The following is a 25,544-nucleotide window of genomic DNA, read 5'->3' on the forward strand; positions in this document are numbered from 1 at the left end:
AAGGGGCACAAGCTCCTGGCTGTTAATGCCAGGTAGATTTGGGAAACTCACAGAAAAGCTTGCAGGCTTATTAGCAAGACGATTTCAATGCACCCGCTTTCCAGAGGATGAAAGACATCCTTTCTCTTAGGTTAGAGGAGCATTTGGTTTGTTCGCAAAGCCGTCCTGGTCTGTACACTTACTTGTATACATCGTTTTCAATGGGCAGCAGGTCATAACTCATAGCCTGAAAAGTCAGTTCGTGAAGCACGGGGGAGCTAGGGTCGAAGCCGCGGTCCAGGATCAGGAGCTGGGAGCGCGCCTTGTCTGGGCCCTGGAAGGACAGACACGGGGAAAGCTTCCGCAAGCCGCCTGTACAACTCCAGCCTCTCCCACTGGCACAGCTGCCCCTCCTGTCAAAGCAGTCCCACGAAGTGACCTCGGAGATCAAATCTACTAAAATAGCACTGACTAGTCCATTTGCTGCTTGACGGAAACACCAGTAAATACCATGCAAAAATCCAATGTGTCTATTTCCTAACAGGGGTCCTTTAAACTCAATCCAAAACTGTGCCCGGGGTCCGAGGTAAGCTTATGAAAGATAGCACCACCTGGATTTACTTATAAGTAGGTGACCCACCATCCAGTCTGCCTGGGTGACCCAGGGGGTTCCTAGGACCTGGGACTTCCAGTTTTAAGTTTATGATAGTGATAGAACAGTTGGGTCCTGCCTGCAGTGGGGGTTACGTGAGTCTCTACATGTGATGAAATCACACAGAACTGTTCACACATGCGAGCACACGTACAAACTAGTTGGATGTGATTAAGAGCTGAGATGGTGCCAACATCAATTTTCTGGCTTTGATACTGCACTATTGAGGGGGTTCCCAGGACGCAGGACTTCCAGTACTAACACTGGGAACATCGCAACAGAAATAGGCTTGGCACCTTGGCTACACTGAGCCAAATCTGTATCCCCCAGACCCAAGGGCTCAAGCATGTCACCAGAGTCCAGTGTGCGGGAACAGAAGCACCCATGCGCATGCTGTGAGCCACAGCGCTGTCCCCAGGACCGCCACACAGACACTGTGGTCACTTGGCGAGACAGCCACCGGGATCAAGTCCAGACTTACCTCTCCCATCGTTGGGTCATCGGCTTTGTAGGCATCGAGCTTGTCCTGGATTAGCTGAGCCAGCAAAGCATTGTCCTTGTATTCCCTGACAAAGGAGGAGTGACACAGAGTGAACTGGCTGTGCACCCGCCCACCCAAAATCACCAACTGCCCTGGGGGCGGAAGGCAGGAAGTTCGAGGAGGGTCCTGGAGATAAGCTTCACCTGTACTGTTCTACTCTGAGAATATATTCATGTATTACATACAAAATTTAAAAGGACAAATAAAATACTTTGCTCACTGCCTGGAACATTTTCTAGCTCCTTTAAAAAAAAAAAATCTAGATGGGGATAGAGGCGGTCTCTCTCACTGGCCTCAGAAACAACCGCGCTTCAGTAGCGGCTCCTGGCCATCCATCCACCCTTCTCTCGTGATCAGCCTGAGTCTCACCCACCCCGTTCTCACTTCCCTCAATTCAAATCCCCTTGGGTCTTGTTCCGTGTTGTTGGCAGGTGCTATTTCTGCTGGCAGAGCCAGAAAGATGTAAGTGAGAGCCTGTGAACCTTTCCCCATGGCTGGCCTGACAGCACTTCCCGGGGCTTCTCCCGATGGTAAGGAGTGTGCGGCTGCTGCCTGTCTCCTGGTCGGCTCAGTGCTCAAGCAGCTCCGTTCCCAGACCCCTCCTCCCATGAATGAACTCCAAGCTCCCCTGGCCCCAACAGGACATATAGCCTAGGCCCCCATTTCTTAATTTCCACCGGGCTTTGGTCAGCCAGTACCAACAATAGAGGGAGGGGCTTTTCCACGGCTGCAACACTCCAGCAGACCCGGAGTCAGTAAGGACAGGCAGCCACCTCCATCTTCAGCGACGCCGGCTCCGGCCCTTCACTCCCCCTGCAGTGGTCACCCCTCTGGGTCTCCCTGCTGTCCTCATCCCCACAGTACTGCACTCACCCTCCCATGCAAATCCCCCCAGACGCCCCCACTGAAAACCACTGAAAGACACAATCCCAAGCATGGCCTCCAGGGCCTCCTGGAACGGCTTCAGAGTTGCGCCACAGCCCCACACAGACACTGTGCCAAAATGGCCAGAACGCCAATCCTCCCCAAATCTGCCCTTTGCTTTCCCAGCTCCAGACTTCCGTTCATCCCAATGGCAAGAGCCAACTGTCCACACAAAGTGCCCTGTGGCTCCTTACTGGTCTACTGAAATCCGAAACTACCTTCAAGACCTTGCTTAAATGTCACCTCTCCTCTGAAGCCCTTCTTGACCCTCTCAGCCCAAAAGACCCTCTCCTGACTCTGGATGCCCAGGTCCCTGGCTTGTCCTGTCCTCGGACTCTGGTCTCGCAGACCCTGTGGTTCAGGTGTGCACCACTTACACACACGTGTTGGTATGCCTGTTACCTACCCTCCACACAGATCAAGGGCTTCTAAGCACCAGGGCTGTGCCTTCAAGGTAAGTACTCCCCCTAGAACTTAGTACAGAGCAGTCAAGTAATAAGTGAATGATTTTATAAAATCTGGGGAATATGTCCTTTGGGGAATTATCCCTGTGTTTTATCTTACTCCAGAATACCTTTTACAAAGACAGTATTTGTTTTGAAAGGTTAGAAAGAGCTACAAAACCACAGTTAGCCTAGGCTGTGGTTACACAGGGGTTCAGAGCTAGCTATTCAGCCCCTGAATATATATCTTTCATGCCGTTTTCTGGATGCATTATTACATTTCACAATAAAATTTAGAGAATATCAAAAATATTGGAAGAATGATTATAAGCACAAGATACTCAAATCTTAACCCTCTTGAGGCAACTACCAGAGGAATCTCAAGACGGAAGGAAGCTCCTTGGCCGGTAGACACAGGGGAGGCCACGGAGGGCGGCCCGGCGCGCTGCTTACCCCCGATACCGCACTGCTGGGTACTCCTTCAGGGTGGCACACAGGGTTGCAATCTGCTCTGCCAGGCGCTCCAGTATGGGATTCTTCATCTGAGCTTTGTGGGGACTGTAGAAGCTCTGGAAAGAGTCCGCAGAGTCCAAGGAATACACCTGAGAAGGAAGAGAAACAAGAAATAAAATTATCTCTATCTATCGTGTTTGCATCCAGAATGGTGAACTGTTGGGAGTTTCCTCCAACCTTGGTGGTGAGTCTACCGATATGTGCTGGGTGTCTTTTGCAGGACAGGCATTGTGCTAAACACTTGGGAACTATCAGTGACCAAAACATGACTGTCCTCGAGGAGATGCAGTCTTCCAAGAGAATAACATAACCATAAACAATAGGCATAATGAAAAGTAAACTATATTGTGTGAGAAACTGGTGTAAGTGTATGAGAACATAACAGAGCAGGGAAAGAATGCTGGAGGGCAGCAGGGAGGGAGGAGAGCGGGCCTCCTTGAGAAGGGGATGTACAAGCAAGGGCTTGAAGGAGGTGAGGAGTTTCTCACCAGCAGGAGACTTCCACGTGGAGGCAATAGCTAGCGCCAAGGCCCTGCAGCAGGCCTGTGCTCAGAGTGTCTGATGAACAGTGAGGAGGCCAGAAGAACAGGTGAGGAGGTTAGTGTGAGAACCTCTGGGCCATTATAGGTTTAGTTTTTATAAGTAAGGAACAGGGTGGAAATCATCTTGACTGGGGGCAAATAAAGGAGATTTTTATGGATTTAATACTTCCCTATCCTCAGGAATACTTTGTTAGTATTTTTCTTCTTATTCTAGAATAAAATTTCCTCTTAAATTACCTAGTCTATCAACCATCAGTATTTTCTCAGAATCTCACTTATGTAAACTACCCCGATTATCTAGAAAACCTGTCGTTAAAACGTTTATTACTTTTCAAAAATATATGAAATGTCATCTGATTGAACGCTAAAGTCGTGTTTTGTTTAATCCTGGTAGGCTCACACAGAGAAAAAAATCCTGCTTTCAAGCTGGAAACAGGTTTGATATTAAGTGCTAAGGGAAAGACTCTGTAGATTCTCACACTGTATGTTCTACATCCCTCCTTACCCAAGAACCGGTCACTCTCTGATGTCTGGAAGCTGATCTATAAAGATGCCATGAGCCACAACCAGCTTTTACAAAACGCCTAAGCGTTCTGTTAGTTTTGTTTCTTGTTTGCTGGGAGAAGACACATTCACCAATGTTACAAAACGAAGGCAGAAATTTTGTATGCTCTCCACAATCAGCTACACCTTTACTGGCTTAACAACTTTTTTTTTTTTCCCAAGGGGAGAGGTCTGTTACCACTCTGGCATCTGAAGTGTTAACAGCCGCCGCGGAAGGCTACCATCTGCTCCTGCCGCAGAGCATCAGGAAGGCGATCTCTGCACACACCAGGCTCCTGGGCGGCAGATGGGTGCCTTCTGATCCCTGCCCCTGCTCTCCTTCCTACTCTTTTGGGATTGGCTACCTTTGGTGACTCAAGGAGTCAGCCGGTAGGAGTGAACACCGTGAGCAGGGATGAAATGGACACGACGAAAGGATTAAAAAAAAAAAAAAAAGTCAGAAATAACCAGAGGACAGAAAGATGACGGCCTTGGGCAGACCTGAAAGGAGCTCTGTTTCAGTTCCATCCACATCCACTTACAACACAGGTCATTTGGCAATTCAGAATAGGATGTCTTCCTCCCCCACTCTGCCCATTGCATCCACCAGGACGTGCCAGAGCTCCTGCGAGAGCAGCGAGGACTCAGACTTTCTACGCACGCCGCACGCCGCCTCACCTGGGACTCGTAGGGCAGAAATGCAATGTTGATTTCCGTCAGAGTTTTGATGACTTTGGCGGCTCGAGATTTCACCAGCTCATTAAACAGGGCGTCTGGACAAGCTGCAAGAAGGACAAAAGACCACAGATTCACCTGTCCGCTTGCGGGTCCATTTTGACAGTTGCACACATCTGGGGGATTTTCTATTTTAATAGCATTTTAAGAAGTCAACTAGAAAGTTCGTCCCATCCTAGAATATCTCCTATCTCTAGGATACAAAAGGAACGTAGAACCACCCAAAAGGCCATCAACATCTAAGAGAGAAGCAAATGGCAAAAAAGACTGAGGTACTGAGATAGTGATATTAGCTAATGAGCTAATAAAAACTACTTTCTGATATCAAGGAAAGGAAAAAGCCCAGGTGATTAAAAAGAGATAAGGAAAAGTCCTGTGATATGAACAGACATGACACATCTGACACATTTATGAAAAATGCAATGAGGACAAACAGAATGGCCGGCAAGGTGGTGCAGGCATTTCTCCGGGACCCTTGTGGGAGCTTGGCTGCAGAGGAGACCCCCTTGGTGGGGAAACCGAGACTGCCAGGGGCTCTCTGGGGCCAAACAAATGGCTTCGCATTCTCAGAAATGCATTTTCAGTTTATTATTGCTAATGTCACCTCTCTGCTCCTTTTTTATGCGTACGCAAATAGTACCCAATTATTCTTTGCAAGAACCTTTCTCGTTTTCTCAGTGGTGCGAAAGAGAAGAGCAGTGGGTGCACTGTTGTTGCTGACTCTGTAAGCTAGCCAGCCTGACTCCTCGCTCTTTGCTATTAACACTCACTGACCAAGCTCATTCTGCACTAGGCTGCATGCGCGAAGCCTCCATAAAATACGAACGTGAATTCCAGGACAGCAATGGTAGCAGCAATTCTGTCTGCTACCATCACCACCAGATGGGACTATCTAGGTATGAAAACTGATGGAGGGGTGCCTGGGTGGCTCAGTAGGTTAAAGCCTCTGCCTTTGGCTCAGGTCATGATCCCAGGGTCATGGGATCAAGCCCCGCATCAGGCTCTCTGCTCAGCAGGGAGCCTACTTCCTCCTCTCTCTCTGCCTGCCTCTCTGCTTACTTGTGATCTCTGTCAAATAAATAAATAAAATCTTTAAAAAAAAAGAAAAGAAAACTGATGGAAATACACTCCAGTATGGTGATACCTGAAAGTCTATACAGTGAAACATCAAATCTAGAGCTGGAAAATTGTTCTCATCATTAAACCCTCTAGTCCTTAGAAAAGATGCTATTTTTCATCAGGAAGAACTGCATGACCGAGTAGGTTTGTCTTTGTGTGTGTTTATTTTTGTCTCTTATGCAATTTATCTTCTGAAGAGAAAATAAAAGCTCAGGAGAAACATGGCAACAACCCATTTCTTCCCTATGGATCAGGGTTGCTGGGCAGAAACGCTAACCCAGAAGGATAGGGGGGCAGCTGCTGGCCATACTTACAGTCCGTGAAGAAGACATGCGCAGCCCGGTACTTAGCAGTTGGTGGGTCCTTAAAGTCACCAATGAGAGAGTGTACAGACTGCAGCGAGGAAAAAAAAAGGGGAATTGAACCAGTTCTAGAAGCAAATGGAACCTGTTTCTGAACTGGGTTAAATCCAAGCTACCTGTAAAAAATAATGGGGGATTTTTAAAAATGTGTAATTCAGGGACGCCTGGATGGCTCAGTTGGTTAAGCAGCTGCCTTCGGCTCAGGTCATGATCCCAGGGTCCTGGGATTGAGTCCCACATCAGGCTCCTTGCTCGGCAGGGAGCCTGCTTCTCCCTCTGCCTCTGCCTGCCTCTTTGTCTGCCTGTGCTCGCTCGCTCTCTCTCCCTCCCTCTGTCTCTGGCAAATAAATAAATAAAATCTTAAAAAAAAAAAATGTGTAATTCATGTTAGCCCATAAGAGAGTTGGAAAGACTTAAAATCAGGATTGTTTCAGAGTTTAGATGAACAGAAGCCCTCTTAGCTCATTCTGGAAGACAGCGTCAGTTCTTTGGAACCATTATAACTTGGGTTCCTGAGAATATTCATAGAAGAGGAAACTGGTCAAAAACCTTCCAGGAAACTCATGTGGATGAAGTTCTGGCAATTTAGTTGCTTCTGCAGAAACTCAGATGTAAGCCAGTTTTCAAAAGCGAAAAGAAAGGGAAGCGAAAACCGAAGGGAATTTATACAGATTACGAGATCTAAGAAAACTATCAACCAAATGCAAGGAGGTGTGTCTTGTCTGGATACTGACTCAAGCCAACCTCCAAAAATGCTAAGACGGGTAAATTCCACACAACCTGGATATTGATGAAACAGACTCCAAAGCATAAAATACCAGAGTTCTGGAGGTGGGTCACTAATTAGATACAGTGGATCTCCTCCTAGAGAAGGAGAGCAAGAGCGGGGGACTAGACTGATCCGAGTCCCGCCTTCTGGACAGTGGTGGTGGTTCAGAGAGCTTAATGCACTCTCACTCCACACTGCACCCCTCCTTCCCTGCTTGTGGATTGCACGCTTTAATCAGAGCAGTGTGTTAAATGCGCGCTTAACCTAGAAATGTCAGACACTCTGCGCCACAGACGCCAAGCCAGCACGTGCAACCTTAGCCAAAGCACTCCTGGGGGCGGGACTTGCCTTCTCAGACGGAGTGATGAGATACACGGCCTCCAGGCTGGGGAGCGGCTCTCTGCGCTTGTTGATGTCCTCCACAACTAGACAACAGACAGCAGCTCACAGTCAGTAAGGAAACAGAACCAATGATCACAGAGCTAGAAACAATCTAGACAGGCCACCTTCAGGCTGCGGCAGGTGAAAATCTCGGTCGTGGGGTGGGAATCACTTGCCCCTTCCTTGGAGTTACCACATTCCACTGCCTCACAGTGCTCGAGAGGTTAGGAAACCTGAAATTTTATCACACTCAATATTTCCCATTTCAGTGTAAGTGAACTCCTTGATCTCTGTTGGTTAAAATGGAAGTCTGTCCCCAACAGTCTCTTATCCTTTCCTTGGTTCTTTTCCTCCTCTGTCCTAAATAATCCCAATTCCTTTAGCATTTCCAGGTTGAGTTTGTTTATCAACAATTAGTTTTTATCATTTTCTTCTGTATAACAGGAAGATATTTCAAACACGCCCTCTTATCTAATAGTCCTCCTTCCCAATAGTTCAAAGATAAACATTATCTTTTGTTAAACCACAAGCATTTGGTTTGCTGGTTTCCTTTAAAGTTATGTCAGCTACTTCCCCTGTAAAGAAGAGCTTCTGGGATAATCCTCATCTTACCAGCCACCTGACAAAGCTTAGGATGTGCTGTCTATGCTGTACTGTTCTCTGGTACAGGGAGAAGAGGAGAATCACACCGCCCGCGCCATTCTTCCCGTGCAGAGGATTTAAGTAAATAAAAGTATCACTTTAGGATGATACCTTGTAACATTTACAAAGACTTTTTACCCCAAATAATGTTCAAATACCAAAATCCTTCAACCATCTACTTTACCAGTAGTTGTAGATTTCTAAATTTATTATGCGAACAATATGTCCCCCAAAATGTTTTGGGGGTCCCACACAGGATTGCTAACGTCTCACTTTTGTCAAGCAAAGACCTTCTATCAAACCCACCTTTGGGAGCAGGGAAAAGGCTGTGTGCAGCAGGGGCAGCTGAACCCTCTTCTACCACAAGGAGCTAAAAGATAACATCTACCATGGATGAATCCAAAGACAATAGTCTAAGTATCCAGAAATAGCGAGAGGATAACCAGAAGATAGAGGAGAGCCTGAGGGAGAAAGGAGTGGGCCACGACGCTGCTACTTCTACATTAGAAGCTCTTCATTAGAAGCTCCATTTGGCTCTATCCCCTGCCTTAACTTTTGTACATTTTATGCTTTGAGAGAGGAAAAACGTTGCTTTAAAAATTCAGTGAAGAGGTGAGTGGGTGGTTCAGTCGGTTCAGTGACTATTTTGGCTCAGGTGTGATCTCAGGGGCCAGGGATGGATTCCCACATTGGGCTTCTCACTCAACCGGGAGTCTGGGATTGCCTCTCCCCTCTCCCTCTGCCTCTCTCCTGGCCCTCTCTCTCTTTCTCTCTCTCAAATAAATAAATAAATGAATCTTTAAAAAAAATACAGTGAAGGGGTGCCTGGGTAGCTCAGTTGTTAAGCTTCTGCCTTTGGCTCAGGTCATGATCCCAGGGTTCTGGCATCGAGCCCCACATCGGGCTCTCTGCTCAGCAGGGAGTCTTCTTCCTCTCCCACTCCCCCTGCTTGTATTCCCTCTCTCACTGTGACTCTCTCTGTCAAATAAATAAAAAAATAAATAAAATCTTTTAAAAAATACAATGAAGAAAATAACTTTTAAGCTCAAAACAGGGGCAAGCCCAGTTTTCGATCACTGAATGACAAGAAGTCACAGTAAAAATTACGTACTCTCATTTATAGGACCAGGTTTCTGGTGATAGATACACTGGATTTGGAAAAGTGTTTTTAAAAATGAAGGACTTGGGACGCCTAGGTGGCTCAGTTGGTTAAGCGGCTGCCTTCGGCTCAGGTCATGATCTCAGCGTCCTGGGATCGAGTCCCTCATTGAGCTCTCTGTTTGGCAGGGAACCTGCTTCCTCCTCTCTCTCTCTCTCTCTCTCTGCCTAATTGTGATCTCTGTCAAATAAATAAATAAAATCTTTAAAAAAAAAAAGAATTAAAAAAAAAGTGAAGGACTTAGGGCGCCTGGGTGGCTTAGTTGGTTGGGCATCTGCCTTCGGTTCAGGTCATGGTGCCAAGGTCCTGGGATCAAGCCCCAAATCGGGCTCCATGCTGAGTGGGGAGCCTGCTTCTCCCTCTCCCACTCCCTCTGCTTGTGCTTGCTCTCTCTCTCTCTGTCAAGTAAATAAAATCTTTAAAAATAAACAAATAAACATGAAGGACTCATATCCAAGGTGTGATTATACCCCCCAAAGTCATTACATATATATTCATACATATATATGCACTTAGAATTTAATCAATAAGAAAATCCATGATATATTGTCACCATAATTTCACAATTTCAAAACATTTTAACACCAAATAATAGGAAAGACATAAGCTTAGAATAAAGGACAAACCTTTGAATAAAATTCACTTAGCTTATTGAAATCTCAACCCTCCTAGCTCTTCCTCCCATAACCGCGGTTTGTTGTCATTTTGACAAAGACCATCAAGCGTCTGCAAGCCCCATAAGACTTGCGTAAGTCTTCATAAGAAGTCTCCAGGGGGGAAAAAATTGCAACAGGAAGTAAATTTCAACAGGTGTGTTCCACCCAACATTTTCTTCAGAGGAACAACGAAGGTTAACTTCCTTGTTTGAAACAATAACTCGAAGGTATTGTTTTTCAGTCCTCCAAGACAGCTCAGAAGAAAATGCTATTTCAAAGATTAAAATACAGGACCCCTCTTGAAAGGAGACACTGAGTAACACAAGAGCTACACACAAATGTGAGTAGAGCTCCAGGACAGGAGCCAGAGGGCTGAGTCCTAGTCTCAGGTATGAGCTACTGGCCAGTGACCTTGAGCAGCTGACTTAAATTTTTTGAAAAGCCTATGATTTTGAAATTATAACAGGCAGTCTAAAGAGTGAATAACACATAAACATGCAAATAATTGCAAAGTAAACACCTGCATAAGTGCTTCCCCAGTCAGGAAACTTGCCATACCCTACCCCGCCCCCCACCCTCTAGAGAGAACCCCCGGCCCGACTGGAATGCGATCACTGCTCTTCATGGTTTTACCGTGTACACCTGCATTTCACAACAGCACAGCTTAGTTCTGCCTAGTTTGGAACTTCATATAAATGAAAGCACACTGTAAGTATCTTTTGTATCTTGTTTCTTTGGCTCTGCATTATGGGCATCAGGTCTACCCATGTGCTTGCGAATAGCCAGAGTTCCTTCATTTTCATCGTCCGTAGTATTCTGCTATGTGACTATACCATGGTATACCATGATTTACATGTTTTGGTTGTTTCTAATTTGGGGTTACTATGTACAATCCTGTGTGAACAGCCCTGCACACATGCTGAAATTTGTCTAGGACACATGTCGAACTGCCTGGCTTGCAGGACACACACACCTTCAACTCTACCAGACACTGCCTGTGTTTTTCAAAGTAACTATACGAACGGCCACTCTGTCATACAGGAGTTCCCATTTTTCTACATCCTATCTGTCACTTGGCATTAACAGAATTTAAATACTCCAATCTGATGAGTGTATAGCAAGATCTCATTCTGGTTTTAACCAACTAATGTAGGTGGCCAATGTTGGATGGATTTCTTGGCTACTTGGATCTCTTCTTTGTGAAGTGGGCATTCAGGTCTTTTGTGTACTGTTTCCGTTGGTGGCCTGCCTTCTTTCCCTTGATTTAACCTTCCTTTTCGCACCTTTACTACTAGATATTTAAGGTAATATAAAATGTATTAAAGTAATATTAAATATTACAGATATTTAATGATCGTCTAGTACTGCACTGGGTGCTACAGATTTAGTGATAAACAAGAAGGCCTCTCAAGGACTTAACAGCCTTACCACCTGGGTCGTTGTAAAAATGTGAAGTCAAGTGACATAATAACAAATAGGGAGGGGGAACGGTTGCCAAAGAAGAGGCCTGGGTTTCACTCAAAGGCAGCGAGAGATCTGCGCTCACTTGTTATCCCCTCGGTCATGATGTCCGTCATCTTACAGCAGGAGGACAACATCCTCATGCTCAGCTGATCGACCACCAGCACCTGGAAGCAAAAAGAACAGCTTACGGCCTGCGCGTGGGACTGGCTGTGATTCTCTCATCAGGCTACTATGTCAGACTTCAAAAAGTGCCCCGGAAAAATAGAATATTAAGTTACAAATACTTCCTATGGGGCAGACGTTTGCTAACATACACGCTAGCTTTTCTCTCCCATGCTACACGCAAACCTCACCTTCTAGGACTAGGAGTTTGTTCTCACTGACTTAATTGTATATGCTTAAAAAAATTAAAGTTTTCCCATGATGAAGAAAATGACTACTCAAAAAAAAAAAAAAAAAAAGAAGAAAAAAGAAAAAGAAAATAGAAAAAGGAAAAAGTCATCGACAGCGCCCACACTCAGAGAAAACCATACTGGAGATGATATTTTCAGAGCAGCAGCTTTTTTTTTTTTTTTTAATCAAGGAGAATGAACACTCGTGCCACACATACAGCGTGCAAGATGAGTACTTTGTTGCCAACACCATGAGGATGTACCAGCACTTGAGCTGTCCGGGAGCTACTCTACTTCAGTCCCGAAGGGAAAAACAAGAACACACCAATCCCAGTCTGAAAGCTTCAGACCTGCAATTCTCCAGCTAACCGCCCCTATCTCTGTTCAGCCCACAGTGTAGAGAAGTCATTAGCTAAAACAAGGCTACATCTCTTCCTCTTTATTTTTTTTTTAAAGATTTTATTTATTTATTTGACAGACAAAGATCATAAGTAGGCAGAGAAGCAGGCAGAGAGAGAGAGAGGAAGCAGGCTCCCTGCCGAGCAGAGAGCCCCATGTGGGGCTCGATTCCAGGACTCTGGGATCATGACCCGAGCTGAAGGCAGAGGCTTAACCCACTGAGCCACCCAGGTGCCCCTTCTCCTTCTCTCTAATGACATAAACCGAGGTTAAAAGGAGCTAGACACAATGGTGACCAGAAAGCTCTAAAAGCCAATTAGTTCTCATGCTAAGAGGCAATTTCCTCATAACCCAGGGCGCCTGGGTGGCTCCCTGCCTTAAAAGTCATTAACAGTTAATGTTAATAGTTAATAAACAGTTAAGCAACTGCCTTTGTTAGGTCATGATCCCAGGGTCCTAGGATCAAGCCCCACATCAGGCTCCCTGCCCCTTGGGGAGCCTGCTTCTCCCTCTCCCTCTGCCTGCCCACCCCACCCACCCCCCTGCTCCCTGCTTGTGTTCTCTCCTTCTGTCAAATAAATAAATAAAATCTTAAAAAAAAAAAAAAAAAGTTTCTGTTGAAAAACAAAATTCGCAAATCCCTAAGTCTATTACTGTGGGAAGAGAAAGAGGAGGACATGGATAAAGATGAGGATCTGGACATGCTGGCTCAAACAGCTCCAAGGCTGAGGCGGAGACCAAAATCCTTCTGTATCACACAGCTCTGCTGTTCCTGGACCAAGTGAACTTGAAAATATGTGGGTTCTTGGGACGCCTGGGTGGCTCAGTTGGTTAAGCAGCTGCCTTCGGCTCAGGTCATGATCCCAGCGTCCTGGGATCGAGTCCCACATCGGGCTCCTTGCTCCGCAGGGAGCCTGCTTCTCCCTCTGACTCTGCCTTCCACTCTGTCTGCCTGTGCTCGCTCTCACTCTCTCTCTTACAAATAAATAAATAAAATCTTAAAAAAAAAAAAATATGTGGGTTCTTGACTGTGGGACAACTTAGGGGCATGAATGATTGGTATAAACCCTCCAATAACACATGGGAAAGTTCAAGTAAAACAGCGTGTTCTCCAAGCCGGTGTAATGCCTGCCCCAGACAACCAAGTGACTTTCTGAATGGAGGACAGCACGCTTTCCCACCTGAAGCGCCCATTCTGATAAAGGAGGACAGAATCAATCTGATTGGCTTGAGGGCTTGCTTCCAGCATTGCTCCCAATGTTCTACGAATGAACAATCTTCCTTCTTTTGTCATATATAGTCACAGATAAATGGGGCTGGACGCGATGAGGGCTTTCCACACTGTTGTATGGGCTTCCTAGAGATGCTTTCGGGGCACCAGAGGGACTTTCTACTCTCGTAGCAAGCAGAATGATTTCACCTTCTTCTGCTTCATAGAAGAGCTTCCGGGCAATATTTTGTTGGAATAAAAGAGTTCCACTGCTAAAGTGTCCGACCAATTGCTCTCTAAGAGAAGCTTTATGACCAAGAGATTTCTTCACCAAGACTGCCTAAAATAAGGCAGAAGGTTTACCTCTTTTTGTACTCTCTGGATACAGCAATAGTCTTGATTTCCTATTACACACTCTTCTCCTAACTCTATTTTCTTATGTTTTCACCATCGTTATGTTTCCCACAGGAACTCACCTGTTAAGACCACTAACTGTGCTCTTTTACTTACCTTCCACTCCCCCTTCTTCTTCACCTTTTTTATCACATCGTGCATGATCTCTAAAAAAGGAGAGAAAAAAAGAAAGGAAGGGAGAAGGGAAGGAAAGAAGGAAAGGAGAAAAGTAGGGAGGAAAAGAGGGAGGGAGGGAGGAAAATTTAATTCAGTGTTAATGACTTTCAACATCTGCTTATTATCTTAGACTAGGTCATTTACCCCCACAGGCTTTGTTTTCTCTATCATGCAATTCAACCAATCTGCTTACTGAGCCATAATCAAATTACCACAAACTTTTCTTTTTCCTTTATTCTTTTGAAAAAAAAAATATATATATATATAATTATTATTATTTTTTTTAAAGTAAGTTCAAGGCCCAACGTGGGGCTTGAACTTGTGACCTTAAGATAAAGAATCACATGCTCTACAGACTGAGCTAGCCAGGTGTCCCTCTTCCTGTTCTTTAATTTTGTGATTCTTAAACTTTCTGGTCTCGGGACTTCTTTACACTTTTAAAAATTGAAGACTCCAGGGGCACCTGGGTGGCTCAGTGGGTTAAGCTTCTGCCTTCGGTTCAGGTCCTGATCTCAGGGTCCTGGGACGGAGCCCCTCATCAGGCTCTCCGCTCAGCAGGGAACCTGCTTCCCCCCAACCTCTGCCTGCCTCTCTGCCTACTTGTGATCTCTCTGTCAAATAAATAAATAAAATCTTTTTTTAAAAAAATTGAACACTCCTTGGGGCACCTGGGTGGCTCAGTGGGTTAAGCCACTGCCTTCGGCTCAGGTCATGATCTCGCGTCCCGGGATCGAGTCCCACATCGGGCTCTCTGCCGAGCAGAGAGCCTGCTTCCTCCTCTCTCTCTCTCTGCCTGCCTCTCTGCCTACTTGTGATCTCTGTCAAATAAATAAATAAAATCTTTAAAAAAAAAAAAAAAAAAATTGAACACTCCAAAGAATATTTGTTAAGTGGGTAAATATCTATTGATATTTACCATATTAGAAATGAAATTGAGAGAGGCTCTTGGCTGGCTCAGTCAGTGGAGTATGTAACTCTTGATCTTAGGGTTGGGAGTTCAAGCCCCACATTGGGTATAGAGTTTACTTAAAAATAAAATCTTAAGGGCACCTGGGTGGCTCAGTTGGTTAAGCATCTGACTCATGATTTCAGCTCAGGTCAAGATCTTAGGGTCCTCGGGACGCCTGGGTGGCTCATTGGTTGGGCAGCTGCCTTCGGCTCAGGTCATGATCCAGCACCATGGGATCGAGTCCCACATCGGGCTCCTTGCTCAGCAGGGAGCCTGCTTCTCCCTCTGCCTCTGCCTCCCTCTCTGTCTACCTGTGCTCACTCGCTCTCTCTCCCTCTATCTCTGACAAGTAAATAAATAAAATCTTTAAAAAAAAAAAAAAAAAGATCTTAGGGTCCTAGGATCAAGCCCCATGTCAGCCTTTCCACTCACTGGGGAGTCTGCTTCTCTCTCTCTCCCTCTGCCTCTCTCCCTGCTCATGCTCTCTCTGTCTCTAAAATAAATAAATCTTAAAAAAAAAAAATCTTTAAAAAATTAAACAGAAATTTTAAAAGTAATCATTAATTCACTTAAAATAAGAAGAACGGTTTCTGGATGGTTCAGTTGGTTAAGCATCTGACTTTTTTTTTTAAAGATTTTATTTATTTATCTGACAGAGATCACAAGTAGGCAGAGAGAGAGAGGAAGAGAAGCAGGCCTCCTGCTGAGCAGAGAGCCCGATGCGGGGCTTGATCCCAGGACGGATCAGGACCCAAGCTGAAAGCAGAGGCTTTAACCCACTGAGCCACCCAGGTGCCCCAGCATCTGACTTTTTATCTCAGCTCAGATCTTAAGCCTTGAGCCTTTAAAAAAAAAAAAAAAAAAAAAAAAAAAAAAAAAAAAAAAAAGGTGGGGGGAAAAAAAAAAAAAAACAAGAAACAAGAGGAGAACCTGGCTAGCTCAGATGGTAGAACATGCTGACTCTTGATCTCTGGGTCGTGAGTCAAGCCTTACATTGGCCATAGAACTAAATAAATAAATAAATAAATACCCCATTATATGTTAACATAAATAGCATAAATAGCATTTTAATTAAATGTAATTATATTTTCTACAATAAAACAATTTTCTAGTGAGAGTACTGGCTTTAAAAAAGAACATTTCTACAACTATCTTTGGCTTCATAAAAGACAGCTGGGTTCTCCTATCTGCTTCTGCAATCTGTTATGAATCATATAGCATCTAGAAAACTCTACCGCGCACTTGTAAGAGAATAAAAGTGAAGAAGGCAAATAACATGTTAGTCCTATTATAAAGACAGTTTTGCTTATGGACTCTCCATGGGATCTCAGATTTTTGAGAACCACTGTCTTAAATTAAATGGCTAAGAGACTATGGACAATACCTCAGGCCACACGAACCCCCTCAAGCTCCAAAAACAGATGGGAAGGGCAGTTGTGATGTCTTTCTAACCCTGAGCGCAGCCAAAATCACCATTTTGTTAAGCCACAGTTCCTAGAAATTCCATACCACACACAGGTCTACCCAGCCATGAAGTCTTCACAGGAAATAAAACTTTCACCACTCTTCCTAAATCCAGGTACTATAAAGGCCTAGAAGGACTCAAAGGTAAGCAGATGCCATCAGCAAGTGTGTTTCAAACATTTAGGTCATTCTCTAGGGCATGTTTCTGAATTCTGCTTTTGATCATGTTCAATAATCTGACACGTCATGAAAGTTTCTTAAAATCTTTAAGAACTCAGGGTGCCTGGGTGGCTCAGTAGGTTAAGCGCCTGCCTTCAGTTCAGGTCAGGATCCCAGGGTCCTGGGATTGAGTCCTGTGTCAGGTTTCCTGCTGAGCCTGGTTCTCCCTCTCCGTCTGCCCGCACTCCCTGCCACCACCCTCTGCTTGGGCACTCTCTGTCAAATAAATAAATAAAATCTTAAAAAAAAAAACTTTAAGAACATTTTACTTGATTATTAAAAAACCACACACTGCAGTAAGTATGGCAAATAGAAAGAAGTATAAACAAGAAAATACCATGTACTACTTGTGTATATTAAAAAACAAAATCAAGAAGAAAGATCACCTGTAATCCTGCCAACTTGAAATACATAATTAACGTTTTAGTTTATTTCCTGCTAGCTTTTTCCATGCAACTCTACGTAGTTAAGATCATACTGTATATATAATTTTGTATGATGCTTTTTTTCATGAATAAGCTCATTTTCCTCATGTGAATAAAAATGCTTCCTGATATTAAATGCCTGCATACCAGACCCTAGTTTAGTCAACAACTTCCCCAATAGTCATTCAGATTATTTCCCAGATTTCAGTGTGGTGAAAAATCAGGAACAAATACATCCAACGATAGAGTAGTACTTAAGTCAATTAGGTTATGTTAATATAATGGAATACCACGTACTCATTAGAAATAATGATATAGTAACATAATCTATTCATTCGTTCACTCGCTCATTCCATAGCTACGGTTTACCAGTCAGTGGACCAGGCACCAGGAACGAAACACAGAAGACGTGGTGCAGCTCCCACAGAGCCGAGAGCCTGGTGGACCAGAGGTTGAATCAAGGGCAGTCTCAGCTTCCCATAAGTGCTCTCCAAGGTGAATAAACAAAGGCTATGACAGAAATAAAAACGGTGTGGACAGCTCCCTTCGTGGGAGGACCAGCTAAGGCTTCTCTGAGGAAGTGAACAGCATAAGGAAGATGCCAGCCATGCAAAGGCTGGAAAGGAGAAGGAGAGGCACAAAGGCTTGGGCTGGACAAAGAGCTGGGCATCGTCTTGGAACTGGAGATCATTATAAGCTGAGGTTAGAGGTCAGGTCATTTAGGGCCTTGATAGGGAGTATGATTTTATCTAAAGGGCACTGGAATGCCACTGAAGGCAGGGACATGATCTGAGGGGAGATTGGAGGGGATGAGAACAGAAGCAGGGCGTAGAGCGAGGAGGCCTCTGCAATCAGGGAAAAAAAATCAGCACAATTGGTGGTAGGGGTCATGGTGAGAAGTGGATTGATTTGATACATATTTTGGAAGTAAAACCAACAGGGCTCAATCTGAGGGTTTTTTTTTTTTTTTAAAGATTTTATTTATTTATTTGACAGAGATCACAAGCAGGCAGAGAGGCAGGCAGAGAGAGAAAGGAGGAAGCAGGCTCCCCGCTGAGCAGAGAGCCCCATTCGGGGCTCTATCCCAGGACACTGGGATCATGACCTGAGCTGAAGGCAGAGGCTTTAACCACTGAGCCACCCAGGCACCCCATCAATTGGAGGGTTTTGAAGGGGTGGGGGGTGGGAGGTTGGGGGAACCAGGTGGTGGGTATTAGAGAGGGCACAGATTGCATGGAGCACTGGGTGTGGTGTAAAAACAATGAATACTGTTACGCTGAAAAGAAATAAAAATTAAAAAAAACAAACAAACAAAACCAACAGGGCTAGCTACTGAATTGGATAGGAGCCCTGGGGGTGGGGAAGAGATATAGATAACTCCTGGGTTTTTGGCTCAAGCAAAGAAATTGATAGAGAGAGAGACACAGTGAGAGAGGGAACACAAGCAGGGGGAGTGGGAGAGGGAGAAGCAGGCTTTCCACTGAGCAGGGAGCCTGAAGTGAGGCTCCACTCCATCCCAGGACCCTGGGATCATGACCTGAGCCAAAGGCAGCCACTTAACGACTGAGCCACCCAGGAGCCCCACTGCGTGTTTTTAATTAAAGATTGAGATGGCTGAGAGACATCAGAGGGGGGGGTGTGGAGAGCACGTCGTTGGAGCTTAGAAGAGTGACCTCAGGTAGAGGTAAAAATGTGGACTCCAATCCTTCCTGTCTACGTATTTCCATTCCAAAATTCTTGGGAGCTATATTTGTCGTGGGTATTGTTAACAGCCAATTCTAATGCTGCCCTACATTTTTCTAATCCAATACCGAAAAGGAAACAAGGATTAGAGCCCATTTTAGCATTAAGAATCAAGTAGCTTGGGCTACTTCCCCACAAATAATCCCCGGCAATCACATTTCTTCTCTCTTATAAATCCTCTTTGTGCGGAAAGAAACAAAGTCTTCTGAGGCTAGTCCAACCAGCAGTCTTATACTGCACACCAAACTGTGTATATAAACAGCCACAACGTCCACTCTAATGCCCGGCTAGTCTATACAGATGGAACAGAAGACTCGAGGGCAGCTTCAAGTTCTCCATAATCGTGAGGACCACAGCCCTGGTGGATTCCCTCGTGAGAAGGGGCTCAACAAGAAGGTTCCTTCTCAGCCACATTCTCTAGGTCCTGGGTGACTCCCAAACTCAACAAATCCCTCCCACGCCCTGAGAAAAATAGCAGGTAGCTAAGATTATCCAGGACATCTTCACATGCACCCACTATACCAAGTCGAGTCCTAAAGGACAGGCTCCAGGGATAGGTGCAAACTCATCCCCCCTTGCGATGCACTGTCCTGACAGCCTCTGTACCCAGGACTGCCTTTATGCAGTGACGTGTGTCAGGACACCTAAGCCCCTGGCACACCGAGACATCTGAAATAGCGTGACTAATATTAGATGGGCTAGAAGCTTGGGGGAAATGTGAACAGCACCAAAGTCCTTAAAATCCCCCCTTAAGTAGGGTATTCAAATACGCTAGTGCTCTGCGCTGACCAGGCGCACCGGAGTCCCATGGGAGTCAGATGGGAGGAGGTGTCTCCGTTCTACAAAACAGTCTAAGGGGGTCTAAACACAAGCCACAAATGCCCTCCTCTTTACCAATCCAAAGTACAGGGAACGTCCACATTTGTTCTGGCTTAATAGTGGGGAGTTCTTCTAAAAGACACCCTCTTGAATACAAGGTAGTTACTCAAGGAAATGTCACCCCCACCCCTCATGATTTAAAAAAAAAAAAAAAGTGTCACGGGAAGCACTAAAGTTAGACCAGGGAAAATCCATGTTTAGGCATTTGCTGATTATGAACTTGGGCAAGTTTAAAATGTTTCAAGCTTGGAGCATCTGTGTGGCTCAGTCAGGTAAGCATCTGCCTTCGGCTCAGGTCATGATCCCTGGGGTCCTGGGATCGAGCCCCGCTCAGTGGGGAGTCTGCTTCTGCCTCTGCTTCTGCTCTTTTTTAAATAAATAAATAAAATCTTTTAAAAACTGTTTTAAGCTTTAGTTTTCTTATTTGCAAAATTAAAATTATAATACCCCTATGACCTGTTATAAAGATTAATGAGATACAATGCTTAGTGCCTGGCATTCCACCAGAGAAACCTATTGTAATGTCACTGTAAAATACGTTATTCATACAGACAAGGAATTACTTCCTTATGAAAATTATGACACATCACTTCCACCAATCAAGATTTTTAATAGAACGTGAAAACCTATTAAGAAGAAATACAGGGTGCCTGAGTGACTCAGTGGGTTAAGCCTCTGCCTTCAGCTTGGGTCATGATCTCAGGGTCCCGGGTTCCAGCCCCGCATTGGGCTCTCTGCTCAGTGGGGAGCCTGCTTCCCCCCACCCTGCCTTCCTCTCTGCCTACTTGCAATCTCTCTCTCACTCTCTGTCAAATAAATAAATAAATAATCCTAAAAAAAAAAAAATATATATATATATATATATATATATTCAAACTACAGTTTTTTTTTTTAAGATTTTATTTATTTATTTGACAGAGAGAAATCACAAGTAGATGGAGAGGCAGGCAGAGAGAGAGAGGGAAGCAGGCTCCCCGCTGAGCAGAGAGCCCGATGCAGAACTCGATCCCAGGACCCTGAGATCATGACCTGAGCCGAAGGCAGCGGCTTAACCCACTGAGCCACCCAGGCGCCCCAAACTACAGTTTTTAAATAATCACAAAAATATTAGGTAGCAATCTCCACAGTAGTATTACACCCAAAACTTCAAAGCTTCTTTGACCCCCAACACACGTGTATACGTTTTGAAGTAATGGCACGAATGTGTGAATGTATACAATATAAATCTTAAATGATACAAAATTGAACAGAAGATTCCTTCTATGTTGTCTGAGGAGACCTTTGTTTGTCTAGGAAGAGATGCATTAAAACCAAAGCACAAATGGGCGCTGAACACAGACACACAGGACTATATTTTTAAATTGCTATGACTTAACGTTCTGCAAATTCGCTTAGACAAGAACACAAGATGATGTGTAAAATTGGTAAGGAGAATGGAGAGTACCTGCCTGCAGCAGTCATGGGGATCCCACTAAAACCCTTATGAAAGAACCAGCAGGACTTCTATGGGGTGACCAGAACCGGACTCCAGGAAGACAGCTCTGCTGCTTAACACTGCGTACCGGGCTGGGATCTCACCCCTCTCGACTCTGCCGGCGGCTGGCGATTCTGCTCTCAAGCTACAAGAAGTCTATTCCTCTTTGCCCGGCAGCACTTCAAATACCTGAAGACCACAACCACACGTCTCGTTGTCTTGTTCTGGGCTGGAGTCTCCTTGTTAAATAATGACACCTCCCAGGTGGAATGAGTTTAGGGCTAAACAACACATGAGAAAATAGTCCAAATACTTGAAAACAAGACTTCTAAGTCCTGTCAAGGATCTTCCCCAGAGGGGCGACTGGGTGGCTCAGTCGGTTAAGCGGCTACCTCCAGCTCAGGTCATGATCCCAGGAGCCTGGGATTGAGCCCCCCCCCCCCCCGCATCTAGGTCTCTGCTAAGTGGGGGGGTCTGCTTCTTCCTTTCTCTCTCTTTCTGCCTTTCCCCCTGCTTGTGCTAGCACACGCGCAATCTCTCTCTCTCTCAAATAAACACAAAGTTTAAAAAAAAAAAAAAGATCCTCCCTTAGAAATATCTATTTATACATAGACTATTGGTAACCTAGCTACAAACCATTTACCATTTTGTCTTTACATAGTTCTTCGTAATACAGAAGTAGCACATTTTTGTTGAAAAATTCAAATAGATGTATAAATACAAAATGAAATTCTCCTCCTTACTCCCACTCTTGAGGGGAAACAACCACGAATAAGTCTAGTGGGCACACTTACAGATCCTTTTCTATGCATATACAAGTATACATAAGAATGTATGCACATACACTCGCGGCTCCCTGGTTGAGGCCTGGGGAGGTGAAGGAATTTTTCATAATTCTCCTTTAGTGCTTAAGAATCCTTACGTTGGAAAGAACCTTAGAGATCACTTAAGATCAGAGTCTAGGTCTCATTTTGGGACTGAGATACTCCTTGCAAAACAGAGCCATCTGGAGTGGGCAAGGCCACTACATGGTCACTCCACAATGAGCAGAAATGGGTCTCTGGATCCCCATACAAATGTTCTTCCCATGACATGGGCTCTGGCATGGACTGGACTCTGAAATTGAAGCAGGGTGTGCTTTTCTGTTTCATTTCAATGATCACCTTGACACAGTAAAGTGATTGAGTTTTGGAGCCAGATCCTCCACTTACCAGCTGTAACCTTGGGCAAATCATTCGATCTGTGTCAGTCTTCCTACCTGTGAAATGGGAATGGCCACACATGCTCCATAGAGTTATTGTGGGGATTACATGAGTTCATGTGTTTAAAGCATTAGTTCAGTACTTATCCATGCTGGTTATCACCATCACCATCATCCTCTATTTCAAATGGTATCTGACCTCTAGGATGGAAGAAACCAATGATTTCCAATTGGCTTCTTATTGCTCTCCATGGAGTTTGTGACATCTCCTGTTTTCCAGTTTGTTTCTCTGAATACAAATTCTTTCATCCATTCAACAGTGATGACTTGTGGAACACCTGCTCTAAGTCAGACCTTTCCCAACACTGCAAAGACCACAGGGAACAAGCTAAACAAGATATCTGCTCTTAGGTTGCTTACACCTGCTTGGAGGGCAGAGACAGCCAACAGACACTAGGAAGTACATAAGGCAGCTCTAGAGAGTGATATGTGCTCACAGGAAATTAAAAAGGTTAATCAGTAAGAATGAGATGGGGGTTTGGAAGAAGGTCCCCTGAGGAGGTGACCAGGAGGACCAACACTGTGTCATTTTGAAGGGGTTTTCTAGGCATAGGAAGAGCAGGTGCAGGATCCAGAGGGGTGCAGGCCAGGAATAAAGAGAAAGCAGTGTGGGGAGACCCAGCAAGTTCGGTGAGAAAAAAATGGTGGAGGATGCCCTCCGACAGGTCGCTCCAGGGTCTCACCTGCTCAGTAAAGCAGTAACTCCTTCCTGAAGACTCCACAAGTCATATATAGTATTCTGCTCCCGGAACACTAAGCCTCATTCATTCACCTTCAAAGATGACAACTCCCTCCCATCCCTGCGCCCTCAACTGCCACCCCGTCTCTGGCATCTGGCATTAAATAATGATCTAACAAATGTCTATAGAATGAATGAATCCCTGAGTGACATTGCTGAGCAGGGCTTGCCGGGAGTGAAATGAGCAGTTCTGTTCATAGTGTATCTCATGACCGAGTAAGGTGACTCTACCCAGGAGCTCGCTGCAACCACTTACACACCCCCTCCCAGGGCTACCACTCTCCTGACACCTCCTAAGATTCAGAACTCCCAGTTCAAAGATGACACCAGAAAAAAAAAAAAAAAATCTCAGGGACATTTTCACAGTGACTGCTAGGGAGAGAGAACTCTCTATTCTTGAGGAACATGAGAAGTAACTATGGCTATTCTGGCTAGCTCCAAGTTTGCAAGCCAGAAAGATCTAGAAATGGTCCTCCTGTAACTCTCCTCACTCAAATGAAGTGAGGAGTGTGGGTATTATGTGAATGTACAGATACAAATGCTCAAATTCAAAGTTTCTGCTATCTTAGCATTTCTCTACTAATTTTTAAAAATTTTTTATAATTTATTTGAGTTTTCATAGTTTCCCCAACTTTTGAGTTAAGCCAGGGAGATAGCATTAAGAGCTAATGATAGTCTTTTTTTTTTTTTTTTAGATTTTATTTGACAGAGAGAGACAGCTAGAGCAGGAACACAAGCAGGGGGAGTGGGAAAGGGAGAAGCAGGCTTCCCGCTGAGCAGGGAGCCTGATGTGTGGCTTGATCCCTGGGATCACGACCTGAGCCGAAGGCAGACGCCCAACGACTGAGCCACCCAGGCGCCCCAACTATTAATTTTTAACCAGTGTCTGAGATATCACAAAAAAGCCAAAATACTTTCAAAAGCTCATATTCAAGAAAAAGCTCCATCAGGGCCACCTGGGTGGCTCAGTCGGTTAAGAGTCTACCTTTGGCTTGGGTCATGATCCCAGGGTCCTGGGATCAAGCAATAACTTAAGCTCCTTGCTCAGTGGGGAGCCTGCTTCTCCCTTCCCCTCTACCCCTCCCCCTGCTTGGGCTTGTGCTCTCTCTGTCTGTCAAATAAGTAAAAATAAAGCCTTCTAAGAAAAACCTCAATCAATAATGCAGTCTTAATTTTTAAAAAGTGCCCACAATAGTAGTAGCATCTAACATTTACTGAAGTTACTATACATTTTACATGAATCACCTCATTTAAAGCTCACTGTGACCCCCCAAGACTAAGTATTATAATCATTCCCATTTTATTCTATTTTTAAAATACATGTTATTTATTTATTTGAGAGAGAGACAGAGATAGTGAGAAAGAGCACAAGTAGGGAGGAGAGGGAGAAGCAGGCTATCGCTAAGCAGGGAACCTAATGTGGGGCTTGATCCCAGGACCCCAAGATTATGACTTAAGCCAAAGGCAGATGCTTCACTGACTGAGCTACCCTAGGCGCCCCTAACCACTGTCATTTTACGAAGAAAGAAACTGAGGAGGCACCTGGGTGGCTCAGTCGTTAAGCGTCTGCCTTCAGCTCAGGTTGTGATTCTAAGGTCCGGAGATCGAGCCCCACATTGGGCTCCCTGCTCTGTGGGAAGGCTGCTTCTTCCTCTCTCTCCCACTCCCCCTGCTTGTGTCCCCTTTCTCATTGTCTCTCTCTCTGCCAAATAAATTAAATAAAATATTAAAAAAAAAAAAATGAAGAAGGAAACTGAGGCCAAGAGAAGTGTCTAGCACCTGCACTATGAAATGCGCAGAAGCATAGGAAGCCTATGGAGAATATATGTTTTATAAAGATTAGCATTTCTCTTTTATTAGATTTTTCTAAATATTAAAAAATTAAAAAATTTTAAAAAAATTTTAAAAAGTGGAAACAACCCAAATGTCCATCACCCAATGAATAGATAGATAAATGTGGCATATCCAGACAATGGAATATTCAGCTATAAAAAGGACTTAAGTGCTGATAATTGCTACAACATGGATCAATCTTTAAAACATGCTAAGTCGGGGGGCACCTGGGTGACTCAGTGGGTTAAAGCCTCTGCCTTCAGCTCAGGTCATGATCCCAGGGTCCTGGGATCGAGCCCAGCATCAGGCTCTCTGCTCTGCGGAGAGCCTGCTTCCCTCTCTCTGACTGCCTCCCTGCCTGCTTGTGATCTCTCTCTCTGTCAAATAAATAAATAAAATCTTAAAACAAACAAAACATACTAAGTCAAAGAAGCCAATCACAATGGACCACAAATCCAGTGAATTCCATTCATACAAAATGTCCACAATTGGCAAATCCATAGATATAGAAAGTAGATTGGTCATTAGTTTCCTTGGGCAGGGGAATGGAAGAGTTGGGAGTG

At 44.7% G+C, this 25,544-nt stretch overlaps 1 protein-coding gene across 3 annotated transcripts in view; it reads right to left on the bottom strand.

Annotated features, from left to right (window-relative positions):
* The window catches only part of STXBP1 (syntaxin binding protein 1), a 74,107-nt gene that overhangs the window by 23,440 nt on the left and 25,123 nt on the right, over positions 1 to 25,544 (bottom strand). For all 3 annotated transcript variants that reach the window (XM_059143311.1, XM_059143313.1, XM_059143312.1), the window contains exons 2-9: positions 13,936 to 13,985; positions 11,507 to 11,588; positions 7,471 to 7,547; positions 6,306 to 6,384; positions 4,816 to 4,919; positions 2,993 to 3,141; positions 1,113 to 1,197; positions 183 to 313 (exon numbers count right to left, since the gene is read on the bottom strand). In XM_059143311.1, the coding sequence (XP_058999294.1) occupies positions 183 to 313; positions 1,113 to 1,197; positions 2,993 to 3,141; positions 4,816 to 4,919; positions 6,306 to 6,384; positions 7,471 to 7,547; positions 11,507 to 11,588; positions 13,936 to 13,985 (757 nt within the window). The remainder of the gene's footprint in view (positions 1 to 182; positions 314 to 1,112; positions 1,198 to 2,992; positions 3,142 to 4,815; positions 4,920 to 6,305; positions 6,385 to 7,470; positions 7,548 to 11,506; positions 11,589 to 13,935; positions 13,986 to 25,544) is intronic.

The sequence above is a fragment of the Mustela lutreola genome, chromosome 12 (genome assembly GCF_030435805.1).
Source record: "Mustela lutreola isolate mMusLut2 chromosome 12, mMusLut2.pri, whole genome shotgun sequence".
Taxonomy (NCBI): Eukaryota; Metazoa; Chordata; class Mammalia; order Carnivora; family Mustelidae; genus Mustela; species Mustela lutreola.